The sequence below is a fragment of the Macrosteles quadrilineatus genome, unplaced genomic scaffold, assembly GCF_028750875.1.
Source record: "Macrosteles quadrilineatus isolate MER2022 unplaced genomic scaffold, UCM_ALF_1.0 Scaffold_9__3_contigs__length_116548681, whole genome shotgun sequence".
Lineage (NCBI taxonomy): Eukaryota > Metazoa > Arthropoda > Insecta > Hemiptera > Cicadellidae > Macrosteles > Macrosteles quadrilineatus.
This window is the reverse complement of record NW_026542602.1, coordinates 10,518,568-10,544,750: the sequence shown is the minus strand read 5'-3', so window position 1 is coordinate 10,544,750 and position 26,183 is coordinate 10,518,568. Positions and strand designations below refer to the sequence as shown.

Genomic DNA, 26,183 nt, shown 5'->3' with positions numbered 1-26,183 from the left:
ACTAACCATTCGATAAGCACTGACCGTTTGATTACATTCTCAGATTAACTGGACACGATCCTACTTCAAGCGAACTTTTTAAAAAACTAATCCAATCATCCCTGACCCAAATAGAAATTAGTAATGCCAGTCAATATTACCTTTCGCGTCACCCCATCAGCCACGTACTCAAGGATCGCAGCTACCATTTCTGCAGACTCTGTACGTGCTAATGTCCGCTGAGGCAACCATCGCACTCTCTCACGTGAAGGTCCAGAGAATGCCAAGCGCCAAGAACCAAGGCAAGGTGATCCAAGAGTAAATTTGTTGATTGAGGTCATCCGAAACCGGTAACCACTAACCCAGGCTAGCGGTATCCGGACAACCAGTGCGTAGCGTTGGTGTTGGCGTCCCTCAAGGTGCTACACTCGGTCCGCTATCTTTCCTCTTGGATAAGTCGTTACGATCATGATTACAAAAGCAAATACGGAACGAACTAGGCTAGAACTAACAATGTGGTTTGGGTTACCTCTTCCTTGGCGCAGTGGCCGCTGCGGTTTCTGAATGTGTGCCATCAGTGTAAAATCGTACGAGGTTTTTGACCCTTCCGCGTTGGTTATGGAATGTTTTTTTTTTCTATTATGTTTAGTCATTGACTTCCCATAAACTTCGTATCTTTTGGTAAATTTTATGAAAAATGTTTCAAGTTGGTGTTTTAACTTCTGTGGACAAAATCGTTGAAACAATTGATCATATGTACTGTAAATTTAAGTAAAACAATTGAGTTTAATCCGCTGCTTTTAACCGGTTACTTATTGCGTATCTAGTGTTATAGAAGTTTAGAAAAAACGAGCTTTCACATTATTTACTGTAAAAAGGTAGAAGTAAACCTCCTTTCCTCTTTTAAAATCTCACGCTGGGGAGGTTTATTGCGATGTACTCGACAAAACGTTACTCTCTTAATTTCAGGGTTGTTTTTACGGGTAGCGTTTTACTTTTTAACCATGATATAATACTATAGGAGAAGCAAAAGCTTGCTAATATATTGATATATTAAGTTCAAACTGTATTAAAGCTGGTTTAATAATAAGAAACAAAGCGTAAACAACAATACTCCCTTTCCCAATTGAAAAAATTGTGATTGAAATTGAAAAATTGTTTAAAAATTGTAAAGTTGTATACCGGATAGAACCAAATACAATTGTGTTGATTGTCTGCAACTAATCCATAATGAACGATTAATTTATAAAAGGGAATCTATGTTTGAAGTGGTTTACGCTACAGTTAAATTTGACAATTTACAGTAAAATATTACTTAAAAATAAAAAAAGTTAATATTTCTCTTCAACGCAATCAGTTTGCCAAATAAAATCATCAAAAGAAAGTAAATCTCAGTGGGTTCTTTCATTTGACCACTGTTGTTTCGCAGTTCAAGTTTGTATGAAATTTCTAAACCCACAGTTTCTCTAAATAACTATTTCCCAAGCAGTATTATAAAAATAATGATTGACAAAACCGGTTGTTGGCCGGGCTGAAGTCATGTTGCGTTTATTACAACGAATGACTTACAATGTGGTATTAATCTCCCCTTTCACTCGCACGATGTCGTTGTCTCAGATCTCTCCGTGACTTTACTATACTTAGTGACCTCTAGACTCAACAGCTGGGTTCATCAATGAAAGTGCACGACTGTTGTAGTTTGGGAATACTGTACGAAAACAAGTTGTAACAAATCAGCTGTCACATTTTCTTGTGTTATAACTTTGATGGTTTCTTTTGGGAAAGCAACGTAAATTAGGCGTGTATTTTAGCAGAATACGAGAAAAAGATAAGTATAAAATAAAGTTATATGATCTGTGTACCTTTGTTACTAAGACCAGCTGTTTTTATATTACCGATTATTGAAAGTCTGATGTTCAAAGACAGCTGAACCCCAATTTCGATGTATAGGTCTGTTACTGGATTTCCTCAGAATTGAACTGACGACTTTGATTTCAGGAGAGCACCATAACCATCCAACTACAAGTCAATTCAATACTAGGTTCCCTTAGTATGTGTTTAAACCATCAGTAACATAAATCAACCAACCAAAACGTAATTCTTATTAATTTCATTCAAAATTGTCACTATTACTATTGATAACTTCCATTTACAGTTTGATATTCACCCAACCTCAAAATATCAAATTATGTATGAATCTTTTTAATTCAAAGCGTTCTTTTGTTTTATCACACATTGTGATGGTAGCCACCCTTTCTACCTGAACTACTTAATATTTGAGCAGGTTATCATCCTCATCAAATTTAATACACCTTTTATTTAAAAATAAATGTTTGAAGTCTTTGACACAATATGGGCAATAGGCCATAAGAGAGAAGCTAACCACAATAAAGTATGCAACTAAGTTTTTTTTCTTTATTTTTGGTTGGTCATCAACATGTAGTTAGGCACATGCAACTAAAAGGTTAGAAAATGTCTTACTGGTCTTCGAGCACAAATTGAATTCAACAAAACAGTTTTTAAATTGTTCTCAAAACCGTTGACTGTAGTAGTCAATGCCAGTATGTTTTGAACGGGTAGGTAAATACCCTACTAAAATTCGTTGTTTGCTGTCAAGCCCGTCCAACTACAATCCATCCTATCATTCAATTAGTCAGGCCGCGTAGAGTTTAGAGTCTGTGACGTCACGCTGGCCCGTTGTTGATTACGGTTATCAGCGCATTGCGGTTCTCCCTGTATAATGTCCGACCTTCATTGACCTCGTAGCGCCACTTTCGAAACTCCCACAAATCGCTGCAAGTCTCCTCCAGCTGCTGGCAGAACGCTCGTCGTACCTAAAAAAATAGGCCCTACCTTGTTGCAGCCTGCTCTAAGTTCTATAGTTTAACAAATCGGGATGTTTGATAATACCCGATTTATCAATCAATAGCAGTATAGTAATTAAAAACTTAGCTTTATGAGTCCATATAATGTTGACAATGTTTTAATTATCTTTTTTAAATCTGTGTGGACATGAAAGGAAAAAATATAATTATCATAAAATATAGGTTATTTCACTGTATAATTTTAATTTAATACAGAATAATGGGGTAAACTTCACTTTAGAAGAGAATTTAACGTCACAAACTTATGTTACTAAATATCGGAACAAATTTGGTATCCTGTAGAAGTTGTAATCTGTTATCTTACAACGGTTTACAGCATCGACAAGAAATAGTTTTCCAAGCTAAGTCACAATCGCTTATTAGTTTATCATAACAGTGATGGACTTGGTCTACGTGTTTTATGTGGAATATGAATACAGGGTTCCTAGTCTATACTTCTAGTTTATACATATACTATGGGGTATAGGGGTCAATTAAAAGGGGGAGTGTAGGATGAAGATGGTATGTGTAGTTTGGTTACTAAGATCAGGCGTTTCTTTTAGCGAGGACCGCCCAATCTTTTCCGTAAGACACTAGGCACGAGACTGGGATTGTTTTTCACATTTCTTCAGACTAGATCTAGGGGTTGCGGGAATATCACTTAGATATAATTCATTGGTTATTTGACGGGATTTGATCACGGGACCTCAGGGACTGTAGTCCCGCGCTTTAACCACTAGACCAGCTCGTTCCCAAATGACCAAGGACATTTAAATCTATGTAGAACATAAATCAACATTGATCATTAACCAGTGAGTTGACGTAGAAGCAAACTTTTGTTTGGGCAGTTGCCTTCCATACTAGTATAATCTCTGTTGCTGTTTGAAGCAATTACTTTCGTGCACAGCTGGTGCAGACAGCATGTCAGTGGGGCGAGAAAGTCAGTCTGTGGTCTATGGTAATGGTGATGGTAATGCCACTGGCGATGGTATGGTTATGGTTACTGACCACGCCACACGAGTACATGCGGTCACTAGAGCGTACCTCAATCTTGGATTGGTCTAAAATGTGGACAATTTAAAATTTCAGATGATAATTTTAGTCGTTACGTGATCGTGAAGTTTTTTATTTATGTTGGTCACGGGATAGATCCTATTTAACCTTGCAATGATGTATAACTTGGTAAATTTTCAAATGATGGCCAATGTTGTTACACATGTTGGTATTTTTCGTCTCTAAACATAAACAATGATTGCTATGTTTTATTTTATTAGTATCAGCTTACTGCAAAATAAAAGTTAGACCTAAGTACAATGGTTTGCATGTAGGCCAATCGAGTTATTTCTCTCTTGTCCAAAATAAGGCTTCTATCACTTATGAACAAATTGTTCACAAATTGAACAAATTAGTCTAAAATTTAGTCCGTAATCTGTAGGACTTATACAAATAAGACATTAAGGAATAATGCAGCTGTTCTATCGTAAAATCAACATAGAAATAGAACTGATATGTACTCATTTTTGACAATACTAGGATTTTCTAATTTGTAAATAAAAGTGTGGCCTTTGAAATAGTTTGAAAGCTCATCAATAGCTTTGATGAAAATATCAAGAATGACGATTTAAACATGCTTCTACTGCTTTTTTATAAAATGTAACTTTCTAAAATATTGAATCAGATATCTTCAAAACGTAAGATACTGAAACTAAAACAGTTTTCGTATGGAGTGGTAGTCTTGCAATATAATATACTAAAAAATACTCTAGATTGTAAATTCAACGCATGGATCCACTTGGCCAAGGGTTGTGAAATACGCACAGTAACTATTTGTAATTTTGCCAAAGAGCATTGTGTATTCAAGCATCGTAAGATTGAACTAGGTCATAGAAACATACATGAGAAAGCTTATAACCAAAACAATTAATGGCGTTCGATTGACAAAAATATATAGGAATTTAATTAAAATTCTACTGTAGAACCATTGCAATATTTACAAGTTACCATAAATTTAATGGCATCATAGCATGTATACATGCTATGACATTAACTCAGAAAACAAAAGAACACACATTCGCTTTTTGCAATATGCCAGTTCTTCTGTTCCTCTATGTGATAAGATAATACTCCATCAATGCATTTTACATCTAAATCAACAAGGAGTTGGGAACATCTCAGAAAAAATACATTTACTATTTTTCAAGTTACGCTTGTTGCCAATAGATCATCCCAAACTAACGCAAAATGAGCATTGCCAGTTTTGATAACCATGAACCCTTATTTTGTTATGTAAGGTGTATCAAGTAACATATTTAGGTTAAGGTAGCAAATATTGAATATGCTAATCTGCTAGGTCATGTCTTCAAGGTAGCATGGCGGGAAATCCCGATACATGAAGTGCGTCAAGCTTTTATAAGCCGGTACATTTAGTATAATTATTGCACTATTTTAAAGACTATGTGTAAGCAATAACGTCCTATACTTTCCATGTTTTCTCCTCCAATCCTCTAAATAAGCAGCGGAGACTTTAACGAACGGGTAAAATGAAGTCGCTAAGTCGACATGACCATTTCTATATTACATTGATGTGCACATATTTAAGTAAACCAAAATTTGCGTATCATGTTGGATTCTGATGAAATTACACAATAAAAAAATTTACATTTATTTTAAATCCACAATGTCCTAAACATAAGAGAAAATAAATTATTGTGATAGTGTGACCAGTATGGAGGAAACGGCATCAATGTAAAATATGCGTTAAGGGGCTAAAGAAGATTCTTTTACCTATAGAATTGAAAAAAGAATCAGCTAGAGAGCGTCAAGTAAACCAGCTGGGGAAGCTGTAAATTGTTCTTACGTCGAGTGTAAATGAGGGAATGAATTTTGAGCAGTTATCGATCTGCACTTATCATTGCATTTATTGTTAATCAAATAGAAATGGATACTAAGTCTAAGCTACAGTAGAGACCAAATAGTTTAATTTCTCGGTAGTTGTTCGTTTATATAAAAATTTAACTATTTTTAGCCTTTCTTATAAAGGCAAACAGTATACTAAAATGTTCCTTTGAAGAATGGTACTGTGTAGGGAAAATGTAGTCCTTCGCCAAAGTGGTTTTTCGACACTCAAGCAATCTCCTCAACTCTGTTTCATGACGAATAATCTTCTATGTCTATATTTTGATAATGGTGATTCAGGACAAGAATTCCCCGTGTTATTCGGGGACATTTAAAAATAGTTCCCTAAAGTAAAAATTATTCTCCTCATAGTTGATTGGTGTAATTCCAATCAATGGTGAAATTCCATAAGAAAATATCGGGGAATACAATGACTCATCAATCAATGTTGCGGATCCTGATGTTTGTGCAACTTGTCGATGGTGTCATGTGTTTGCTACAATATGGAACTGACTGAGCAAGAGGTTGAAGAAAGAGTCTACGAATATACGGTAGAGCGCATGATATATTCCTCGATAGTACTTTATACAGTATATCGATGGATATACTCATTCTCATGTCACATTTCCTTAAAACTTTTTCTTAGATCCAACTTAAATTAAATCAATTATAATACACCCGAAACAAAGTTGTTAAAAGTTACACATGTTATCGGTATTGATATTGTACTGAAAATTGTGTTTACATTATGAACAACTGCTAGCTTTGTAAACCATTGGTTTTCAGATTAGCGTATCAGTTGGAAACCGAAATTACCTGCGAGGCAGATCTCATAGTGGATTTTGAGAAAAGATATCCTACTATATTCACCCCAGAAAATCTTAATATAATTAGTAAATGTTATTTGTAAAACAACATACAGTATAATGTAATCTATTATTATTTAAGTTTATGATAAAATGCGCTTCTTGATCTTTTCCGAAAGAGGGTAGTAATATAACAGTTACTATGCAAACAAACAAAATTGTGTGTAATGTATTATACATACAAACGTCAAACAAGTTTGTTGGTTCCACTGGCGTGGTTATTCACCTTGATACTTCTTTACTAGTTGTCTAAGGAATGTTCTACTCTTAGATAAACACAATGACTAACACAGGCATTTCTATTTCAGGCTTAAGGCCGCCAGCTTCTCTCACTCACCGCCCATCAAAACTAAGTGAGTAGAAAATCATTTTCCTACAGTTACCTAACAATGTACATGTTCTCTCACTGATTTGAGAAAGCAAAGTGGCCAATTCGCTCATCAGTGAGACAATGTTAACATTTTCTCACTCTAATTACTTTGTCTCACTCCAGATTTGCAACGTGAATGCACGAAATAGTGAGCGCGTCATGCAGACAAGGTCGTATGCGCGCGAAATACGTTGGCAGCACTGGTTGCTGGTAAAAGTCCTGTATTCAATTTTATTTTCTTTATCCTTGCCTTGCCAGTAATAATCAATGCGTTGCACAGGTGTTAACTAATATTTCACTCCGTGTTGCTTTATGGGACAGGCTGTAAATCCGGTCACGCCATTATTGATCTCTTCTCTTCAGTGCAAAATTATCTTTATTATCTTTGTATGCAAATTGCAGGTTTGGTATTGCATTCGTTCTGATTCATGCAACGTGTTCAAACTTGCATCATAGAACCATAGGCAATAAGATGCAAAACAGTAGAAATGCGCGTATGATTCCATTATATTTGATTAAATCTGTAATGTTACTGCAGTTTCAATGTAAACGGGTTAGTTTCGATTAGTTTGGTTTTAAATATTAGCATAGATTAAAGGAGTAGATATTTAATCTATGATATTAGTAGCTAACAGTTGGATTATTTACCTTTGTAACTAACCTATGAAAAACCATGACAATGGCCCATTACTGTATAAGAACCATTATAAGATATTTCTGTCTTGAGTTTACAATTTAAATCTTTGATATTACTTGAATAAGTCTAAAGTATATTCAATTTTTTTACAATAGGATATATCTACAATATATTTTTAGTGTTATTTTTCCTAGTTGCATTTCCAATTTCCAATGTTATTTTTTGCTTTAAATTTTTACATTTAGCTATTTTTAATTTTGGTTTAAATTAGTAAAAAAAAAAAAACTAAATCTGAATAGAATTTAGTGGGAAATTTAAACATCCAATCTGTGCTACTCATCGAAATGATTGGAGCTCGCATAATTAATTTTGTCAGTAGTCAGTTGTTAATATGAGAAGACAGTTTTCACATTCAGAAGTGAAGTAGTGATTAAAATTGAGGAATGTGTTTACAAAGAAAACCTTAGAAACCAAAGTTTTTGAGACTTACTGCTTTAAACCGTTCTTGGTCGAGTACATCAGCGCAGGTTTAACATGTCTCTGCAAATTAGAAGATTTGTGAATCCAATCCAGTAACAATCCCTCTAGAAATGTATTAAATAGACCTATATTTTGACCCAATGAATATAATTGTACTGTCGACAGGCTAATTGCTAATGGTTTTGAGAAACCCTGACCTTGAGTAAATCTCTAACACTTTATGTGTTTGCCCGGTATGCTGGTATATTGCAGCACTATGTTACACAAACCATCAACTCCGCAGTATAATTAGCGTCATTTGCCGATGCGGCGTCAATCTGGGACCCGCTGCAATTTCCGCGGCTTGGCGGGAGAAAGCTCGGATGCTGAGGGCAATTACGACGACGTGGGAACTTGCCAACTTCCGGCACTTTCCCGCCAATACTGTACACAGAGTACACTGGTCGATGCTTAGTATGCCATTGATTGTATATATATAATCAACGGTTATGCTGTACAAACGGAATTTTCCGTCACAGCGTCCTCGTGGGTGACCTGGATTTCGGCTCTTGTAAGCCCAAAATCGTAGGGGCAAAAATGTCGTGAATCATCGTTTTATTGTGTATTGTGTTCTTCGTGTGTAAAATGTTTGACGAAGTGGATCATTTTAACGCATAATGTATATGAGGTGGTTGTTGTTGTCTCGCCGTTTGTTCTAAATCAGCTTAGAAGGTGGGTCCGTTGAAATCGCCATTCCCCTATTCCCCATTATCAAGGCATTCGCAATTTCTCTGTCCTCGTTCTTTCAAATATCCTAATGAATGTCTGATTACTTGAAACCTGTGTTATTTCTTTATTTTTATTTGAAATGTAAACATATGTATCGTACTAGGGTTTGTCTTATATCAGAATCCCGCTGCTTCAATCCAGAGAAAATAATGCATCTTTTTGATAGCTCTCAACTGAATCCAGCTGACCTCAATTGTTAGACCCAGGGCCGGATCTACAAAATATGGGCCCCCCTGCAAAAGTCCTCCAAGGGCCCCTACAGCTGCGTAAGGGACTCCGGGGGGTTTGGGGGGTGTGGAGCACCCCCCAAGAGAAGAGGGGGGTCCGGGGGTCCTCCCCCGGAAAATTTTAACATTTTTATAGCCGTTTGGTGACTTTCTAAAGCATTTTTTAACGTCTAAAACTGTGTCCAATAATAGTCCAAAAACTCCCATTTCACCTGTTGTTTTGTCACGAGCAAGTAGACATAAGTAGAGTAGAGTAAAGTATATTTTTTATATATTTTTTACCAATTTATTTAATAGATCAGATTTATTATCCTAATAGAACTAGGCCTATATTAAAATATGAATAGATATTGCAAAACATAACAACTAATCCTCTATTGTGGTTTCTATTTCATAATTTAACTTGCACTTTTTAAACCTAGTTTTAATTTTTAGTTTTAATCTAATTTATAGAAAATCCTTTTCTACCCTTGCATGATTTTTGAGATTGGGTTATAAACTAAATCAGGTTTTGGCGGGCCTAGCTAGCAGCTTTAACTCAACTCTCTGTTCAAAACTTACAACCTCACCACTGGCATACTTCGTAGAAATGTTTTTCACCGAATTCATTGTTCATTAATTCGCACTTAACTACATTTATAACGAAAAGAAACAGAACAGAGGTACAGGTACAACTGTGTATATTAATTAATTATTTAATTTAACAACTATAGAATACCGGTGGCACGGCACGATAAACATAACCCCACAAAACTACAGTAGTATTCAATATTTGAATGATCTCTAAATAATTGCGTTGACAGATCGAGATCGTAATAAGATTTATAGCTTTTCAAATTATAAAATGCATATTGTACAACAAAGTAAAAGGTTTTTTACATTAAGAATTTCAAGAATAAATAATAAGGTAAAGTAATAAAAAAACGTCTTGATTCAAACTTTGTTTCTTTTTTACAATATATTTTCAAGGTAGATAGGTCTACATACAAATCATGTTACATGATACAGTACTAAAATGTCTTCTTTCTGGTTTTCATTAAAGAAAATCTCTGTACAAGTTCTCTGTGATTAAGTTTGGAGGCTTCTTTCTCGTTAATTGAAATTACACCTAGGTCACTTAGTCTCTCTTGGCCCATGTTGTTCCTCAAATAGCTTTTTGTTCTTTTTAGAGTAGAGAACGACCTCTCTGCAGACGCCACAGTTACTGGTAATGTAAGAAAGATATTTATAGCTGTAAGCACTTCTGTAAAGCTTGAGGAAATAAACTCAAAGTCCACATACAACAGTTTAGCAAAATCAAACACCGATTTCACTTGGGCAATTTCATCCTTTAGGCTTCCTCGCAAGGAAATAAGCTCCAAAGAAAAAGATGGTCCGATGTCTTTAGCATATTTTTGTTGAAGAATGTTGCCTCTCTCTTTTATTTCATTTTCTGTTAGGGCTATCAGTGTCTTTGGAAATAACACAGAAAATAGGCGGACAACACCTTCAAGAGAAGAAAATCTCTTGCAAATCTGCCCATTAACTAAGTCAAACAACTTGTAAAAAACATTAATTCTAAACATTTGGTCCTCATTAGAAAACCTGTGGTCTTCAGATAGCTCGTCATAATGTTTCTTTACCATAGTCTGTCTCTTTGGCATGAACACAGGATCTACATTCCATCTTATAGCAAGATCTACAGCTTCTTGTTTGACTGTATTGTATTCTTGTCTCATCTTTAACAGAGTATCTTTGCTTCTTTGAAGAAGGTCTGTAGCCTTTTCAAGGTCTTTTTCTTTACCTTGGAGAAGCTTTGATACAATATTAAGCTCTGTGAATACCTTTGAAAGCATAACTGTTAGCAAGATAAAGTCAAAGCTGTTAATACTTTTAAGTAATCGTTTTGCTTCTGACACTTCCTCTGCTTTTTTACTTTCGAGAGAAATTCTAACTAAAGTCTTAATTACGTCTGGGTATCTCATTTTTATTGCCAGAATCGATTCATGTCTTGATGCCCATCTCGTGGGGTTGAGTTTTTTCAGAGTTATTTCTGATTCATTTGTCAAAGAAGAGAGCAAGTCCCATCTGTTGATGCTGTGGCCAAAGTAAACATATAGTGCTTGAAGAGTTGTAAAATATGCGGATATTTCCTTGATGTTGTTAACCGTATCATTGATGACTAAATTGAGGTTGTGAGCTGCACAGTGTACATAAATAGCAAGTTCTTCAACACTTTGAATTCTCGCTTGAACCCCAGAGTATGCTCCACTCATAGTCGAGGCCCCATCATATCCTTGACCTCTACACTTGTTAAGGTTTAATCCAAACCCTTGCAATGTATTTAAGATTACTGTAGACAGCCCTGCCGCAGTTGAGTCTTGAATATGATAAAATCCCAAAAAGGATTCTTCAATCTTCATCTCTCTTTTTTTATTTGCATCTTCACTTAGAACATCATCACATCCACTTAATTGAACGTATCTGATGATAAAACTCAGTTGATCTTTTTTAGAAATATCCTGTGTTGTGTCAACGATAATTGAGAAACACTGAGCTTTGTTTACGTTTGTTATGATCTCCTCGAGAATGGCTGAAGACATGCACCGAATGATTTGGTTTTGAATATCATGGCTTAAGTAACGAGTTTGGCCTTGAGACGAATTTAAAGCTTGATTCAATATAGGATCGTATTTTGAAAGCAATTTAACTACAGACAAAAAATTGCCATCATAATTTCCCCCATGTTCTTTGGAACCTCTAAATGCTAAAGAGTTTTTTGCTAACATTAAAGTTACATCAAATAATCTCTCTAAAAGCTGAGCCCAGAAAGATTGTTCACGTTTGTTTTCTAACTCCATATGGTCGTCAATTTTTTTGCTTGCTTCCCATTGGTGTAAAACCAGACAGGCTGAAATATGTGAATGAGATGTGCTATGATATTTAATTTTCTTAGACAAGCCTTGCCAATCACTTATTCCGTTCACCCAATTTAATTTGCTGTCAGATCCAGCAAATAGCCAACATGGTAAACAATAAACACAATCTTGTATTAAGGAATAATTTAACCACTTTAAAGGAAGAGACTGGCATTGTGTGGATTTCTCTGTATTTGTCTTGTAGTATGCACAAGAGAAAGATCTATTTTTTTCGTTCTTTGGGAAAGGTCCTTTGGGTTGACAACTCCCTGTTTTCACAATGAAAGTCTTAATTTTTTCTGTTAAGACGACATTTTCAAAATGGCCTTTATCGGTAGGATGTTGTTTCTGAAGCAAAGCAACAATAATGTCATCTTCGGTATCTAACTCCCCAATGTTAACAGTACTGTCATCAGTGTCATCACGTGCTGCGTCGTCTGCGATTATGTCTGAATTTTGACTTTCTTCTAATAGTCCTCTTGATGGGCTTGGAGTGACGATCTCATTGACTTTTTCAGTTGTTTCCAAATCTAAAAATATGAACGCTTTAAAATAACTTTGCATTGTTAGATAAATGTTATTCTTTGACCTTTTTGGAGTAATTTTTACCTATAATACAATAAGTAGGCCTACTTTTAGAAGAAGAGTGTTGTATTCAATTATTGTCACAACAATAAATTTTATACCATGTGAGCATCTATATTAAAAAAAAAAAATGTGCATGTTTATGTTTGTGTTAGTTTTCAATTCACAGTACTGGACAGGGACAATAAAACAAGAGGCATCACAGTGACAGTAAGTGAATACAATTCAAACGATCGTAGTTTATTTAGTTTTTGTCACCGCAGAAAAAACTTTGCACCATTATGTTAAGGTAAAAATCTAGTTTCTAATGATATATAAATTAATATAGGTTCCTATGGTCACCTTAATATGCATAATTTCCAATATCGCCTCATGGGCTGTAACGTAAGTTATTGGTACCTACTACATATAATTTAGAGCTGCTTTCCTCAAATAAGTTAGGCCCAAACCTTGTTACAGTTTAAAACGAACTATTGGATTAAACTTATTTGAGCAAAGTGGCCCTGGCCCTACATCACTTATATAGACTAGTCAAGTTAGTGTGAAAGTGACTTGTATTGGGCAATGGGCAATGCATGCTAGAACAACGGAAGGACATAAAGTTTTGATTTTACAATGCAGTAGGTCTATGCAGCTAGTCAATATAACCAATATAATATAATAAAGCCTATATGTATAGGCTACCTTGACCAACATCCAGGTGAAGTGAGGTAGTTAGGTAGTTTAATATGGTACGGCACTCACCAACTTTGGAAGTTTGATTCAGTGTAATTTGTTGGGTTTCTTCTTCTGGCTTATTTGGATTTTGTGGACGCAAAAACGACGTGATTTTCTTATTGGATTTGTTAATATTTTCATTTTCCAAACGTCTTTTTCTCCGTTTAGCAGCACCACTCGTACTACTTAATGTGTTCGACTCCATCTTTATCTGATAAGTATCACATGCATAACCTGTTTATCCTCGCTTCTTTCCAACTCTTGACAATATAAAATCAAACACACACAAGTCATTTAACATCCAACCACAAATAATATTACATTACACAACTAGATTAAGAAAACTATGAACTATAGATGCAGATTTAGGTAGGTCTTTATTAGATAACGCTACAAAGATTAGTACAAGTAAGTCCCTCCTGTACCACGACAGACTTATGACTTATTGTTCAGCTCAACTGATGTGAGAGTGAGTGCTAGTGCTAGTTGACACTTCGTCGTCCACGTCGCTCGGTCCGATCGGACTGTAGTGGATCTGTGAAGCTCGCCATGCAGCTGACGTGCTGACGTGCTGACTGGACTGAGCTGACTGAGTATGGACTGACTGAAAGTGGCGAGATTGAACTGTCTAGCTAGGTCGAGGTCCCGAGTTGTCGACGAGTAAAATCACAAGTCTAAATTTACTTAATAATTCTAACTTTAGCTTTGATGTTGGTTGACAATATTTATTTGTGTGTCAAAACTAAACTTGCCGTCCTATTCAATTATGTTTATATGCATTAAAATAATTTTAATTTTTACGACCTCTTTGGGCCCCTAAAGGGCTCGGGCCCCCCCGCATTGCGGGGTTTCGCGGTTCCTAGATCCGGCCCTGGTTAGACCTTTGATAAATGTTCCTGGCTAGAACAACAGCTGAACTTAGTAACATCCTGCCATTCACACTTAGACCTTTAAAGTTAGTACACAAAACGCGTCACTGTCTAGTGTCTGGAGGAGGCTGATTTAGTCACTGTAAGTTCGTGAAAGACAAGTAACACAATCAGCTGTTCAGTATCCAGATTCGCCAGCCGCGGAGTCTGTGTGAAGGTCACGCTCCAGATCTGGCCAGTGGCTAGCCATGACCTTGTGGGAAAAGATTGCGAAATGAGAAAAAAATCATGAAAAACACCTTGTAACGGGAATATTGAATGAGGAAAGTCTAGTGTATGTCTGCTAGGCGTTGCTGAGGCATTTACCTTCCTCCAGTGCTGATCATAAACAAAAATTACTAATATGACCAGGCTGAAGAGGACATAGTCCTAGAACAGTCCAGCCATAGTTCAGGCTCGGTCCAGTGGAGTTTCGGCTCCCTGGACTGAAACACCAGTAAACGACAACGATATGGCAGCGGTGGATAAGACTAGGACTAGACATGGTATGACAACCTTTACTAAAAGTAGTAGATGTTTTGTCACCTACCAACTCGACAATGTCGATACATATTCAAAATTAGCAACGTAGGCTACATGAGAGTACGTCTTAAATAATATGCTGGACGTGGTCCAGACAGCTCTGCTTTAAATTGCATAGAAGATTACTTATTAGAGATTCAGATTATTAACTTACACCTAGGAATAAACAGTGCCCTGCCTTCATTCTGTGCTTCTACATGTATAGCACTAGACTTACTGTTCAGATTCCTATCTCCTCTTAGATTTATAATTAGCTTTTTAGTATGACATAATTGAGATCTCTGTTGCAGAGAAAGTTCTCGTGCACATTATGGAAGCCCTGAAACCGAATTGCATGGTTAAGTTTCTGCTTAAACACATTTTAAGGTGTTACTCCGCTATATTCTGTCGAAGGATTCCGTATACATAAACCCGTCAAAGTTGTGAATGGAGTTTTACTTTGTTTCGGAGGAAATTTTCTTTATGCCTTGAGCCTTTCTTTTCTATGGTTCGCGATTGTACAAATCTGATCCCCAAAAAATAATTTATTGGATTCATACTTAGCAAAGTATTAATTGAAAGAGTCTAATCAAATACACTATATCAGGGCCACCGCTGTAAAATATTTCTTAACACAACCAACAACTGAAACGCTGTTTATAGCGCTCGTTTGTTGTGTGTTGCAAAATCTTTTGTCACGGAGGTATATTATAGAGAGGGTGGTCTTAAAAGAAGTCTCGCCCAATTTAACGAACGAAACGCAAGCATAATCTTATCTGCAAATGCTGTCAGTACGTTATGTACTCTTGTATGCGTAGGGAAATCGTGCACGACTTCGACTTATTGCAAAGGTTCAGTATCTGGGATCATTTCATCTACCCAAATTGATCTCTCCAGGTTATGTAACGCTAAAAGTAATTATTCCTTAAGGTAGGGAAAGTATTTAGGAAATCCGCATTACTTGTATTACGAATGAAAACGCTATACAGTAGTTCCGTTTCTGAAACCAGTTTTAAATCACTGCACAGGAGGCGTTATCGGTTATCAGAACATTATCTGCAAAAGTAATTAGCACAGTGATTTACACATCAGACCAAACGATCACCATTTATCAATACGAATTCCAGTAGAGAGCCTATAATTTTCATCGCCAAAAGAAACGTCAAATCCTCCCAAAGGCTTGTGAAGTTACAAAAAATTAATGGGGAGGATGAGAATGCCATAGAGCAGCAGCAGGTGGTCATTATATAGCTGTAGAGGGAGGAAGGCAACGTGGGGAGAGGTCAGTCATCTTCTGTGTAGGGTGTTGTGCAAGTGTTAGAGGTTGTAGAAGAAATGCAAACTGGGGGTAAAAGTGACTGGGCCATTCCAGGGGTGAGTTTTTTTTTTCATTCAGTGTTTATTCTACAACTACAATCATCGGACCTTTTCCGTTCATTCACTAGGTGCCATTAGTTTTTAGAGGAATAGATTATTAGCAATAGAAGTGGCAGTGAATTAAACTTTGGTATGGTTAGGTTAAGTTAGTATAGAGTTAGAAAACCCTAACCTAACCTAACCACATTCCCCTTAGTGGTGGTGAATTCACGATAACCATAAACTATGTAGCATTTTTTTAAACTGAGTTCTGTGTTCTACATATTTTACAGCTGAAGGGGTCAGGGGGAAAACAAACATAGTCACAAAAAATCAAAATTGAGATAAGTATGCCTTAAGAATAAACAGTAGCTGTATTTTCACTTCGTGCATTCAGTTCAAGGGAATAACGCTTAAAGTACACAGAAAACCACAAAAAAAAAGAAATGTAGCCCCGATGAATAACGCATGAAGTCACTAGGGTCAGAGGAAACCTATCAAAGCCCAAGCCCGTATACATACGAGTACATGTCTGCTCCCGTCTCCCTAGAAATAGTACATATTTTCTTTCATTACTATTACTTTTTCTCCTATACTTAGTGTAGGCCTTTGTTGTGAAAGTATTGTTTTAGTCAAATTTTTGAAGTTTGAGTTTTGGGTAGATGTATTCGTTTTGGGACACCGACACAGAAATTTATACAAGACTCATCTTTGCTTAGACTATAATACGTACAACAAAAACCTCAATTCTACGCAATGTACAGACAAATCAGCATCCTTGTAGTGTATATTGTATTATTAGCTGGTTAGACGGCTCGTGGGAATGACCAGTGGTTCGCTCCTGGAAACCCTTTGGTTCAGCGACGACTGTAGAGCGTGGAGATGCGTGAAATAGAAGATTACCTGGTCAAAGTAGGGCTGAGGCTGGTCGGTCACTGCTTACGTCATGACTGGGTCGTTGACAGCTAGGAGCCGTCACGTCTGTACTACGCACGACCAAATCATTATCTTCCGTTCGTCTGATGTGTAAACTGCTGTGGCACTTCCTACTGTGTAATAATACAACACGACAACTGCACTAACAATTACTGACACTAGGAAAACGTTTATCCTTTAGTTTGTCCACTGTGACACAATCTTTGTTTCACTTTTTGACGTAATCTATTCCGACATTGTCGGTCACCGATGTAGTATTCAAGCAAGTATAAGTAAGTGTGCAGCAGCATTGATTTTAAATAGCTCAAGTGCACATAATCCTTTTGTAAAAATCTGATTTGGTGTTTCACGGAAGGTTGTGCGCTGATGTTGAATAAACGAATTCCCCTTCGTTTGGGTAATTTTTTTCATGCCTCAGAGGTGTATTTTATTTTTACGTTTAAAAGTTAGTGAAATAGCAATACTAGTAAATAAACACCAAACAACAAAGACATAACTAGTTTTCTTATGATGTTCCATATGAATGAAAAATCGCTATGGAGGGATTGTAAGTTTAATCTATGGTTGTAGACAATTTAATGTATGTTTGAGGTCTTCTCGTTTTACCTAATGTTATTATACTGCGAGTACTCTAGTATTTTAATCAAAGAGCTTTGAATATATAACACTATTGATTGTTGTAGATTATATTCAATGGTAACGGGCATACTGTTGCATCTTCCAAAAATAGGAGATGCATATTTGGACAACATCAACGCACTACTCTTTCCCGCTTCAACACAAATGAAAACAAGGTTCATCTTCAAAGTTGTATTCGGAGTAACATAAAAGTTTAATTGGTTTGTATCACTTTGGATATATTTGACATTCTCCTCACTGCACCTTTCTCCCATCATTGAGACTTCGTGAAGTGAGCTCTTGAATTCTGTGATATTGTGTGATATTGTGATATTGTTTTACAATGTTAAGGCCCCGGAATGGTTTGCCTTACCTTCGAGGAATTTATTCACGCATTGATTCGTCTTAATTGTTACTTTTTATCCATTTATTGTGCTCATTTGACTATCAGTTAGTTGTACACAACTCATACTATAGGTTTGTTTTGAAGCACGGGGATTGATGTTTTGTCTCGTACATGACAGACAATAAACATCACTAGTTGTCTCAGAGACGTCAAGTACAGCCACACCTAGAGACAAACACTTATGTCACCTTCCTTTGTCCTGGATCCGCTTCCTGGGATTTCAATGTTCAAATTAAGGACGCGCGCCAACATCTTTATCTCACGCAATCCATTCTCTTCCTTCCATTCATAACACTAGCGTAGTCAGGTAGTCAGCCTCAAGCTACGACTTTCTTAACATTTCATGGCTGTAGTTTATGAATGTAAAAATAAAAATTGAACAGTGAACTATTTTAGGTTGTTAATTCCTTTATGTATAATGGTTGGATTCAGTATCTATGTTCTTTTAGTGTCTTCGCCAGTTTATTTTCAATGGAGCAACAGAACTTGGAAAGAGGACCAAAACCATCGAGTTGTGGATGTTAGGGCTCGAACCCACCGTTCTCACACCGAAAATCAACGCTAGCCACTAGGCTAACACTCCCAAATTGCTATATTATGCCACTGCTTTTTGAAGTGACACCATAACTAATAGCTTTTAAGTTCTTACTGTGAAAAAGTGTTTGTCCGTTGATATTACAGTATTTTAAAATATATAAAACTAAAAAAAATACTAATGAGCCCAAAGCTTATGGAAGAACTGTCGACGGTAGGAAACACAGGATCGGAAATAGGAACAGACAACCGGTGAAAGGTGGAAGCATAATTTCTTGAGGAGATGATGGTTACATTTGCTGCGGCAAAACCCGAGGGTTTATGATTGTTGCGTTGGCATTACGTCACCGCGCGTTTCAGGTGATTGACCAGCTGATAGGCCGGAAAACGCCGCCGCTTATCGTCTTACGGTTTTTGGCGCGTGCGAATGTCAACTGTCAATAGCTATTTTGTGTGGGGTACTGTATTAAAAGCGCAAAGTACATCATTGCCGCTAGCTGAGTGCGACTATACATTGAGAGTGGCAATAATTGTTTGTGCTCGTAATATAGGCTACACAAGATTTTTCCTACCACCACTATCTTAATACTGAAAAAATGTTTGCTTGTATATAAAATGTCATTTTAAACGTTGTTTGTTTTTTAGGTTATGTTATTACCTGCTTGTTAATGTACACCATCCGCTGAAACGCCAACAGTGAAATCAGCTGATTAGCGTAAATGAGCTGTTTTGCGTACTGTTTGCAGGTGTAGCAATATGATCATTTCCATGCAGTGGTAGGAAAATTATTTTGGGAATCGTGACAGATTAAGTAGGTAGTAATAAATTGTTGCCTCAGAATATTTTGTTACCAATACAAGACTATGTTACAACCAGAAAAAGTAAATACAAAACAATATACCAAAAAAGCACAATGTTAACTATAATTTTCTATACTTTCAACTTGCACATTCATTCTTTAGTCACAAGTCAATCATCAACATAGTAGCATCTTAGGTACCGGTACCACCATTGGCTTTTATAGCATACAAATAGACATCCTCTGGGTTACCTAAAAGGATCAGCTATAGCCAATGATAAAAAAATGAATATAGCTGAATAAGCAATTCCTAGTGTCCTATTGATATTTTTTGTTAAATGAGACATGAACGATGTCATAGTGTACAGTAAGTACTGTAGTACTGAATTAATTACTCTCAATAATTTGTATAGGTTGAAAAGTCTGTAGGGGGCTAAAAAAGAATATGTCCAAACGTTTAAACAACTTTAACGTGTGTTCGTTTTATTTTCTGAAAGCTGCTACAGTTGTATGCAATTTAGATGGTTATTTCTATCAATAGTCAAAGGTGTCGGGTATCACCTTCACACACTCCCTCCTCATCCAAAACTTTTATTTATCGCACCTACGCCAATCTCCTAAAAGAAAATTTTTTGAACTCTTAAGTCATCCGACATCCATCAGAGGATTGCTGCAATTACTAAAAAACTTCTATTTCCTTGCAGAAGATGGGTTGTGGAGTGAAGTGTGTGGACAATCTCCTGACCCGGAGTTTCTACAAGCTCGGAATCCAGATCGGCCACACTCCCGGCTACTTCCTCATCATCCCCGTGCTGTTGACACTCCTATGTGTCACCGGTTACCACCAGATACATTACCAGATGGACCCGGAGTATCTGTTCAGTCCACAACAAGGTCCAGGCAAGACGGAGAGAGCCATAGTCGAGACATACTTTAAAATGAACTACACCAGTCGATTCAATCCAACCCGAATCACCAGGCCAGGTAAGGGTTGAGAGTGTTTAAGTAGTTGATAGAGATTCTATGGGAATTGGTTATGTTGTCAAAGAGGTCACTAAAGTTACATGTAAATAAGTGTTGCGTGTTTTGAAAAATTGGATATTGAGAAAATTATGAGAAGGAAACTTAACTTTTTGATTAGAATCATACATTTTGGTGCTGTTTTACAAGTGAAATAAAACTTTCTTAAACATTTCTTGAGGCCATTTACACGCATACAGTAAACCACCTCTCAACCGGACTCCTTTGGGACCGAGGCCAGTCCGGATAGCAGTTTTTCAAGTTAAATCAACATCCCCTAATTGCCACAGGAATCACTTGAAACCCAAATATTTTACTTAAATTTGGGAGAGCCTTAGACATGTGATCAGTGGTCTCAAATCTTTACCCATAGAAAATTCATTTCAGTACCGGACACTTCCTGCCGATCCAGTCCAGTTAAACAAATGTGTTGATAGGTAGTCACTTCTGCTGAGTGTAGTCCGGTCAAACCAATCTATACATTGTCTTGTACATATTCATATTGACATTACAAGTGTAAATGTATTGATAGTGTAAAAATATGTCTTTTATTTTATGAAAATTAAGTTGAAACGTGTAATACTTTTAATAACGGCAAGTGAGACCTGATAGGCAACAGGCAACTATCAACTCTTTGGAGTGGTATATTGATTTTCATAAAAATCTAATGAAAATAAATGGAAAACCCAGGATACAAACATATCTAATCTAGGCCATAAGAAGAATGTATTGTTATTTTAATGAATGCTATGAACAATGATAGAAACAAACACTGAGTTATGTATATGATGAAACAAGCATTTATCATTAGTAAAGAGTAAAGACTATGATTAGGTAAAAGAGAAATAACCTTCTTCTATTGATTTTTATTTTCTTACTCTTAATGTTTTCTTTTACTTCCATTATTTTCCCCAGCACTTTATTTCTAAAAATATAAAATATACATCTAACATAAGCTATGCCAATGGCGTAAAACTAACAGAATCTTTCATTCTAGGTCGGTTTGGAAGAGTAATTGTGATACCAAAGCACGGCAGCAACATGTTGTCAGTAGAAGTGTGGAAGGAACTGCGAGTATTAGACGGAATCATCAAGAACGCCACCATAGTGTTTGGTGAAGAGCAAAGAAGCTATACATACGAGGACATCTGCGCTCGATGGGTGGACCACTGCTTCGAGAACGACATTCTCAATCTTGACCACATCATGGAGGAGGTAGGAGAGAATATGACTGATTTTATTAATATTATAAATAAATCCATCAATCTTTGCTGATGTGCTGATGAGTATAGCAAAGATAGCTCTAGAGCAAGGAATGATTTCAGCTGTAAAGAGCCGTGAATAAAGTTTGCTTAACATAAGAACGTCACTAGTTTGATTCTGAGAAACGTAAGTAGTTTTCTTAATGGTTTGAAACCAGACATAGCTGTCCATGATCATGGAGGCTTTAAAATGGTCCTGGTTATGAAACAGCTGGTCTCAGTCTGTAACAAAGCTACACAGGTTTTCTCACTCCATTCTTCACTTATTCATATTTAACAAAAAATATGCAGACAATTGTGCGCTACCTACCATTTCTGTCTTAAAAAATTGTAGATATTACTATACTTGTGTGGAATTTATTTAAGGACTTTAAAAAGGTGTGTTATCACCATTGATTTTCATAAAGCATTGTTCCACAGGTAGTCAACAAAACGCTGAACCTAACATTTCCAATAATGTTCAACCCAGTGACGTGGGACGCTCACACATTCCCAGTCTACTTCGGAGGTACGGTGGTGGACGATGACGGCATCATCATCAGCGTACCCTCGCTGCAGCTAGCCTACTTTGTCAATGCAGACACTAAGACACAGGATGCAAGGTACAGATCCTTGGTAGCAAACATCTCTTGATACCTATGATACACACAGAAGTTTACTTTTTTACAAAATATATTTTCATGAACTTTAATATTGAATATGATGCTAAAAACATGTTAACTAAATAATATTGTTTACGAATAAATGTATGTCCATGTCCTGTAGTATTTCTTTTAAGTAATTCACGTACAGTATTATGGTAACTACTTCAATTTAATCATTTTTCATATTTTATAAATAAAAAACATACTAATTGAACTAGATTCAGTCAATTTAGACGATTAAAACATGTTAGATCTGGACAAATCTAGTTAACTTGAGAACTGGAGGAAAGGTGGTTTAAGGATTCAAACAGTTCAATGGTAACAGTATATAAGTTTATGATAAATATCATTCATTTTAAATGGAACAACATATGTAGGTCTATACAGATGGTTATATGAGTAGTTTAATCATTGGAGTAGATGAACCATCCCAGCCAGCTCAGGTTGTGCTGTTTTCCCCAAGTTTCCTGGGTCAAGGTTATTTGACACACTTAACTACAGTTAGCCTTCTGCCATTTCAGCAAGTTTCCATATCTGGACTTTATAATGCCGCCGAAACTTAAGATTGTTTTATGAAAAATTACTTTCTAGTATTTAGTCAAATACTCATTTCATTTATTGTGTACACTAATTAATATCATTTATTCGTGAACTAAGACAAATATGTCGCAAAAGGTATGAAAGCTGGATAAACAAAAATACATCTTAATAAAAAGACCTTGTGTGAAATCAATAATTTTTTTTGTGTTTTACGCCGTTGGAATTTAAATTTTAAAAAATGTTTTATAGTGATGGTCGAACCTCTTCATATCTGAAGAGGTAATGAAATAATTAAACTCACTATCGTGTCATTAATTAATTGATAGAGGAATGCCATGGTATGGGTCCAGAAAAGATAACAATTAGAGTTCTATTATTTATTTTTTTTTATTTAATCATCAGGATTATTTTAAAACTGTAACTATATTTATTGAAAATTATGCTGTTTAAAATTATTCAGGTAAAATATTTTGATTATTTCATAAGTAAAGTAGTAATAGTAAAAATTAACCCTTCAGATACACTCTTGATAAAAAATTATGTTTTAATCGTAACTTGGTATTAATTACAATTTTTTTTTGTCGGATCAAATGGATTGTAGTTTGTTATCATTAAAATATATTGCATTTTTATTTTTACAATATAAATTAAATTGTATTAGATTTTTGTTTTTTCCCCTTGCTGACATATACAAGTCACATCGCCAAGCCATAAGTGACTGTGACAGGGGAATGTTGACCCAGCTATCAACCATTGAATTACCAAAAACTAAAATAAATTTATGTTTAAAATGAAAACCAAGTGGCTAGATATGAATTTTTTGAGCAATAGATTTCAGCTAGCTTATCTGAGAAAAGTATATTCCACCGGCTACTAGTAGATAAACAAAAATAAGATCACAAAACATAAAGTTGATATTTCGTACAAAATGTAGGACTTCTTTAGCGAGAAGATTTAAAAAGAGATTTCAGTTTAAATATAAACAGGAGTACAGTAATTGAGTAATTAAATGAATTTATGAGATTAGAACATAGAGAGAGTTTATAGCTCTTATCGTTGATATACAAGCAATTTTTATACTTATTGATATTTGTAAATAGAAAATGTGAATTATTTCATTTGTCTATGTTCAGAGGAGCAGTGTGGGAGGAAGCGTTCCTAGCGGCCGTAGGTAAAGCTGAGGACTCCGGAATGTTCAAGTACATCTCAACGGCTCGCTTTGCATCTCGAACTCTAGACATTGAACTGGAGAAAAACACTCAGGGAGTCGTTCCGTTCTTTGGCTCAACATTCGTCATCATGGCTGTGTTCAGGTGGGTCTTTTTTGTATGCTGAGTTATGTGGAATTACAGACATACATTTCGCTATAAGTCAGTTTATAGGTTATAAATATTGAGTTATATACTTTATATGGATTTTTGACTTAAGCATAATGTGGAATAATGTGCAATGAGTCAGGATTCTAAGTGTAAAATATTAAGTAAGTAGGCATAGTTTGATGGCATCGTACCTCTGTACTCTATTTGTTAAGTTTATTTTTGTCAAATCCTCAATGCTGAACTGAATAAATAGCATGGATTTGATGTTTTGTAATAAGCCAATTCAACTTTTAACCATACACTTCTAGTATTTTTAAGTACCGGTATGGATTTGATTTTGCCTTTTGAAAAAGCTTACGAGACACTATAACTACTGCAAATACAGTTCTTGAGCTATTTAATATGTAACCAATATGATAGATTCTTGTGACAAATCCTTAAAAGAATTCACACACAGTGAGAACAAAACTGACTCTAAACACTTTATGTTTTAGAGTACCTAAAATGAATGTATATATTTTACAGTGTACGATGATGCAATTATCTTTGTATCTTTGACTTATTAAACTAACTAATTGACTGTTTGTTGCAGTGTCATCACCTGTATGATGGTAGACTGGGTCCGGTCAAAGCCTCTGTTGGGGTTGCTGGGTAATGTGTCGGCTGCTATGGGCACAGTCGCAGGCTTTGGTCTGGCTATGTACTGCGGCATTGACTTCATCGGCATCAACCTTGTATCTCCACTACTCATGTGCAGTAAGTAGAAGTTTTATATCAACTATCAGTGTGAATAGTTGTGTTTGATGTTTGGGATTGGGAAAATGAAAATACCACACCATCAAAGACATTTAGGGGGGAGTAGCTATTAAAAAACAACATGCTTGGGAAATCTCATGTAGATGTTAAATTCTTAGATGATCTTAAAAGAAAAAAAAATACAGACATTACAAATTGTAATCTTAAGGAACAGTTTACAATTTACAGTGCAGAGTATGTAAATTAACTATTCCATTTACCTGATGAATTTTGATATGAAAATTTGTATATAAAAATAAATTAATTGATATAGAAAATCTTGCAAAGGACTCGTGTAAAATCCCAAAATTATTTAGTTCCCTGTAAATTACATATGCATAGTCTCCACACGTAATTGCTTTATTTAAGAGTATTTATTTCATTAATTAAGTACCTAACTAGTTGTAGTTATTTTTCAGTTACTCTGATAAAAAAATATTTTTCTAGTGAATTATGTAACATCAAAATATGAAAAAAGTGTAGTGTGTATTGTTGTACTCACTACTGATTTTCATTTGGATGAACTAAAACTCGCCATAAGTATCTCTATAAAGGTGGCAGGTGACTGTTTTTCAATACTTAAAAAAGCCAGTTGGGTTCCGTGGTTGACCCAGATTCAAATTGTAGTAAGGATACAGTACGGACCAAATGAAGGGTTCAAACATACAATCAAGTGTGAAACAATCCAAGGTGACTCGTCAATAAGCAATTAGTCCAGAACAGCAGAATTGTCCTCCTACCTGTACCTGGTGTTTGACCTGCATAGGTCTACTGCTCGGCTGTCATTGGTTGCAGATGAAGACTTAAAACTTATTATTAAACTAAGCACCCAAGAATACCAAATAATAACTCTGTAGCTATTTAACAGGTTTGAGTGAAATGATAGGTTCATAAAAGTATATTTTTCATTTGTCCAAGTATAAAGGCGAACATAAATCACCGATATGGATTTATTTGTTGGTATTAATAATACCAGGGATGTATGTAAATTAATTAAGGTCTCCATTGAGCTCACGAGGCATGCTGAAGCAAAATAGTTAAAATCTGAGACCAATAACTGTTAACATTACTTCATCTTCTACTGTTATTGCTGGTTCCCACCCTTATGGGGCGATTAGTCTTGTCATAATGTTTGAAAATGTTTAGAAAGAAAACTTTTCCCTTCATGTATAACTTCTCTGATTAGCTTTCTGTAGGAAGAAATCCCATGTTGATTAATCTTTCTGTACGTGAAGGAAA

General features: G+C 35.8%; 2 protein-coding genes across 2 annotated transcripts in view; one reads left to right on the top strand and one right to left on the bottom strand.

Annotated features, from left to right (window-relative positions):
- LOC129002842 (patched domain-containing protein 3-like) overlaps positions 1–26,183 on the top strand; it is a 69,676-nt gene that overhangs the window by 27,835 nt on the left and 15,658 nt on the right. The window contains exons 3-8 of the mRNA XM_054430934.1: positions 6,913–6,957; positions 20,069–20,348; positions 21,382–21,599; positions 22,067–22,248; positions 23,964–24,143; positions 24,742–24,905. Of these exons, the coding sequence (XP_054286909.1) occupies positions 20,072–20,348; positions 21,382–21,599; positions 22,067–22,248; positions 23,964–24,143; positions 24,742–24,905 (1,021 nt within the window). The 5' untranslated portion in view covers positions 6,913–6,957; positions 20,069–20,071. The remainder of the gene's footprint in view (positions 1–6,912; positions 6,958–20,068; positions 20,349–21,381; positions 21,600–22,066; positions 22,249–23,963; positions 24,144–24,741; positions 24,906–26,183) is intronic.
- LOC129002375 (zinc finger MYM-type protein 1-like) lies at positions 8,098–13,490 on the bottom strand. Its single transcript, XM_054430121.1, has 4 exons — positions 13,313–13,490; positions 12,391–12,513; positions 10,709–11,658; positions 8,098–8,151 (listed from the first exon to the last, which is right to left on the bottom strand). The coding sequence occupies exons 1-4, from the start codon at positions 13,488–13,490 to the stop codon at positions 8,098–8,100; spliced, it is 1,305 nt and encodes a 434-aa protein (XP_054286096.1).

Excerpts from the sequence above, each read along its gene's own strand:
- LOC129002375 (XM_054430121.1), bottom strand. The coding sequence starts at position 13,490 with ATGGAGTCGAACACATTAAGTAGTACGAGTGGTGCTGCTAAACGGAGA. Across the intron at positions 12,514-13,312 it reads GAATCAAACTTCCAAAGTTG|ATTTGGAAACAACTGAAAAA; the intron begins GTGAGTGCCGTA and ends TCATATTTTTAG. Across the intron at positions 8,152-10,708 it reads TGCCAAAGAGACAGACTATG|AGACATGTTAAACCTGCGCT; the intron begins GTAAAGAAACAT and ends TCTAATTTGCAG.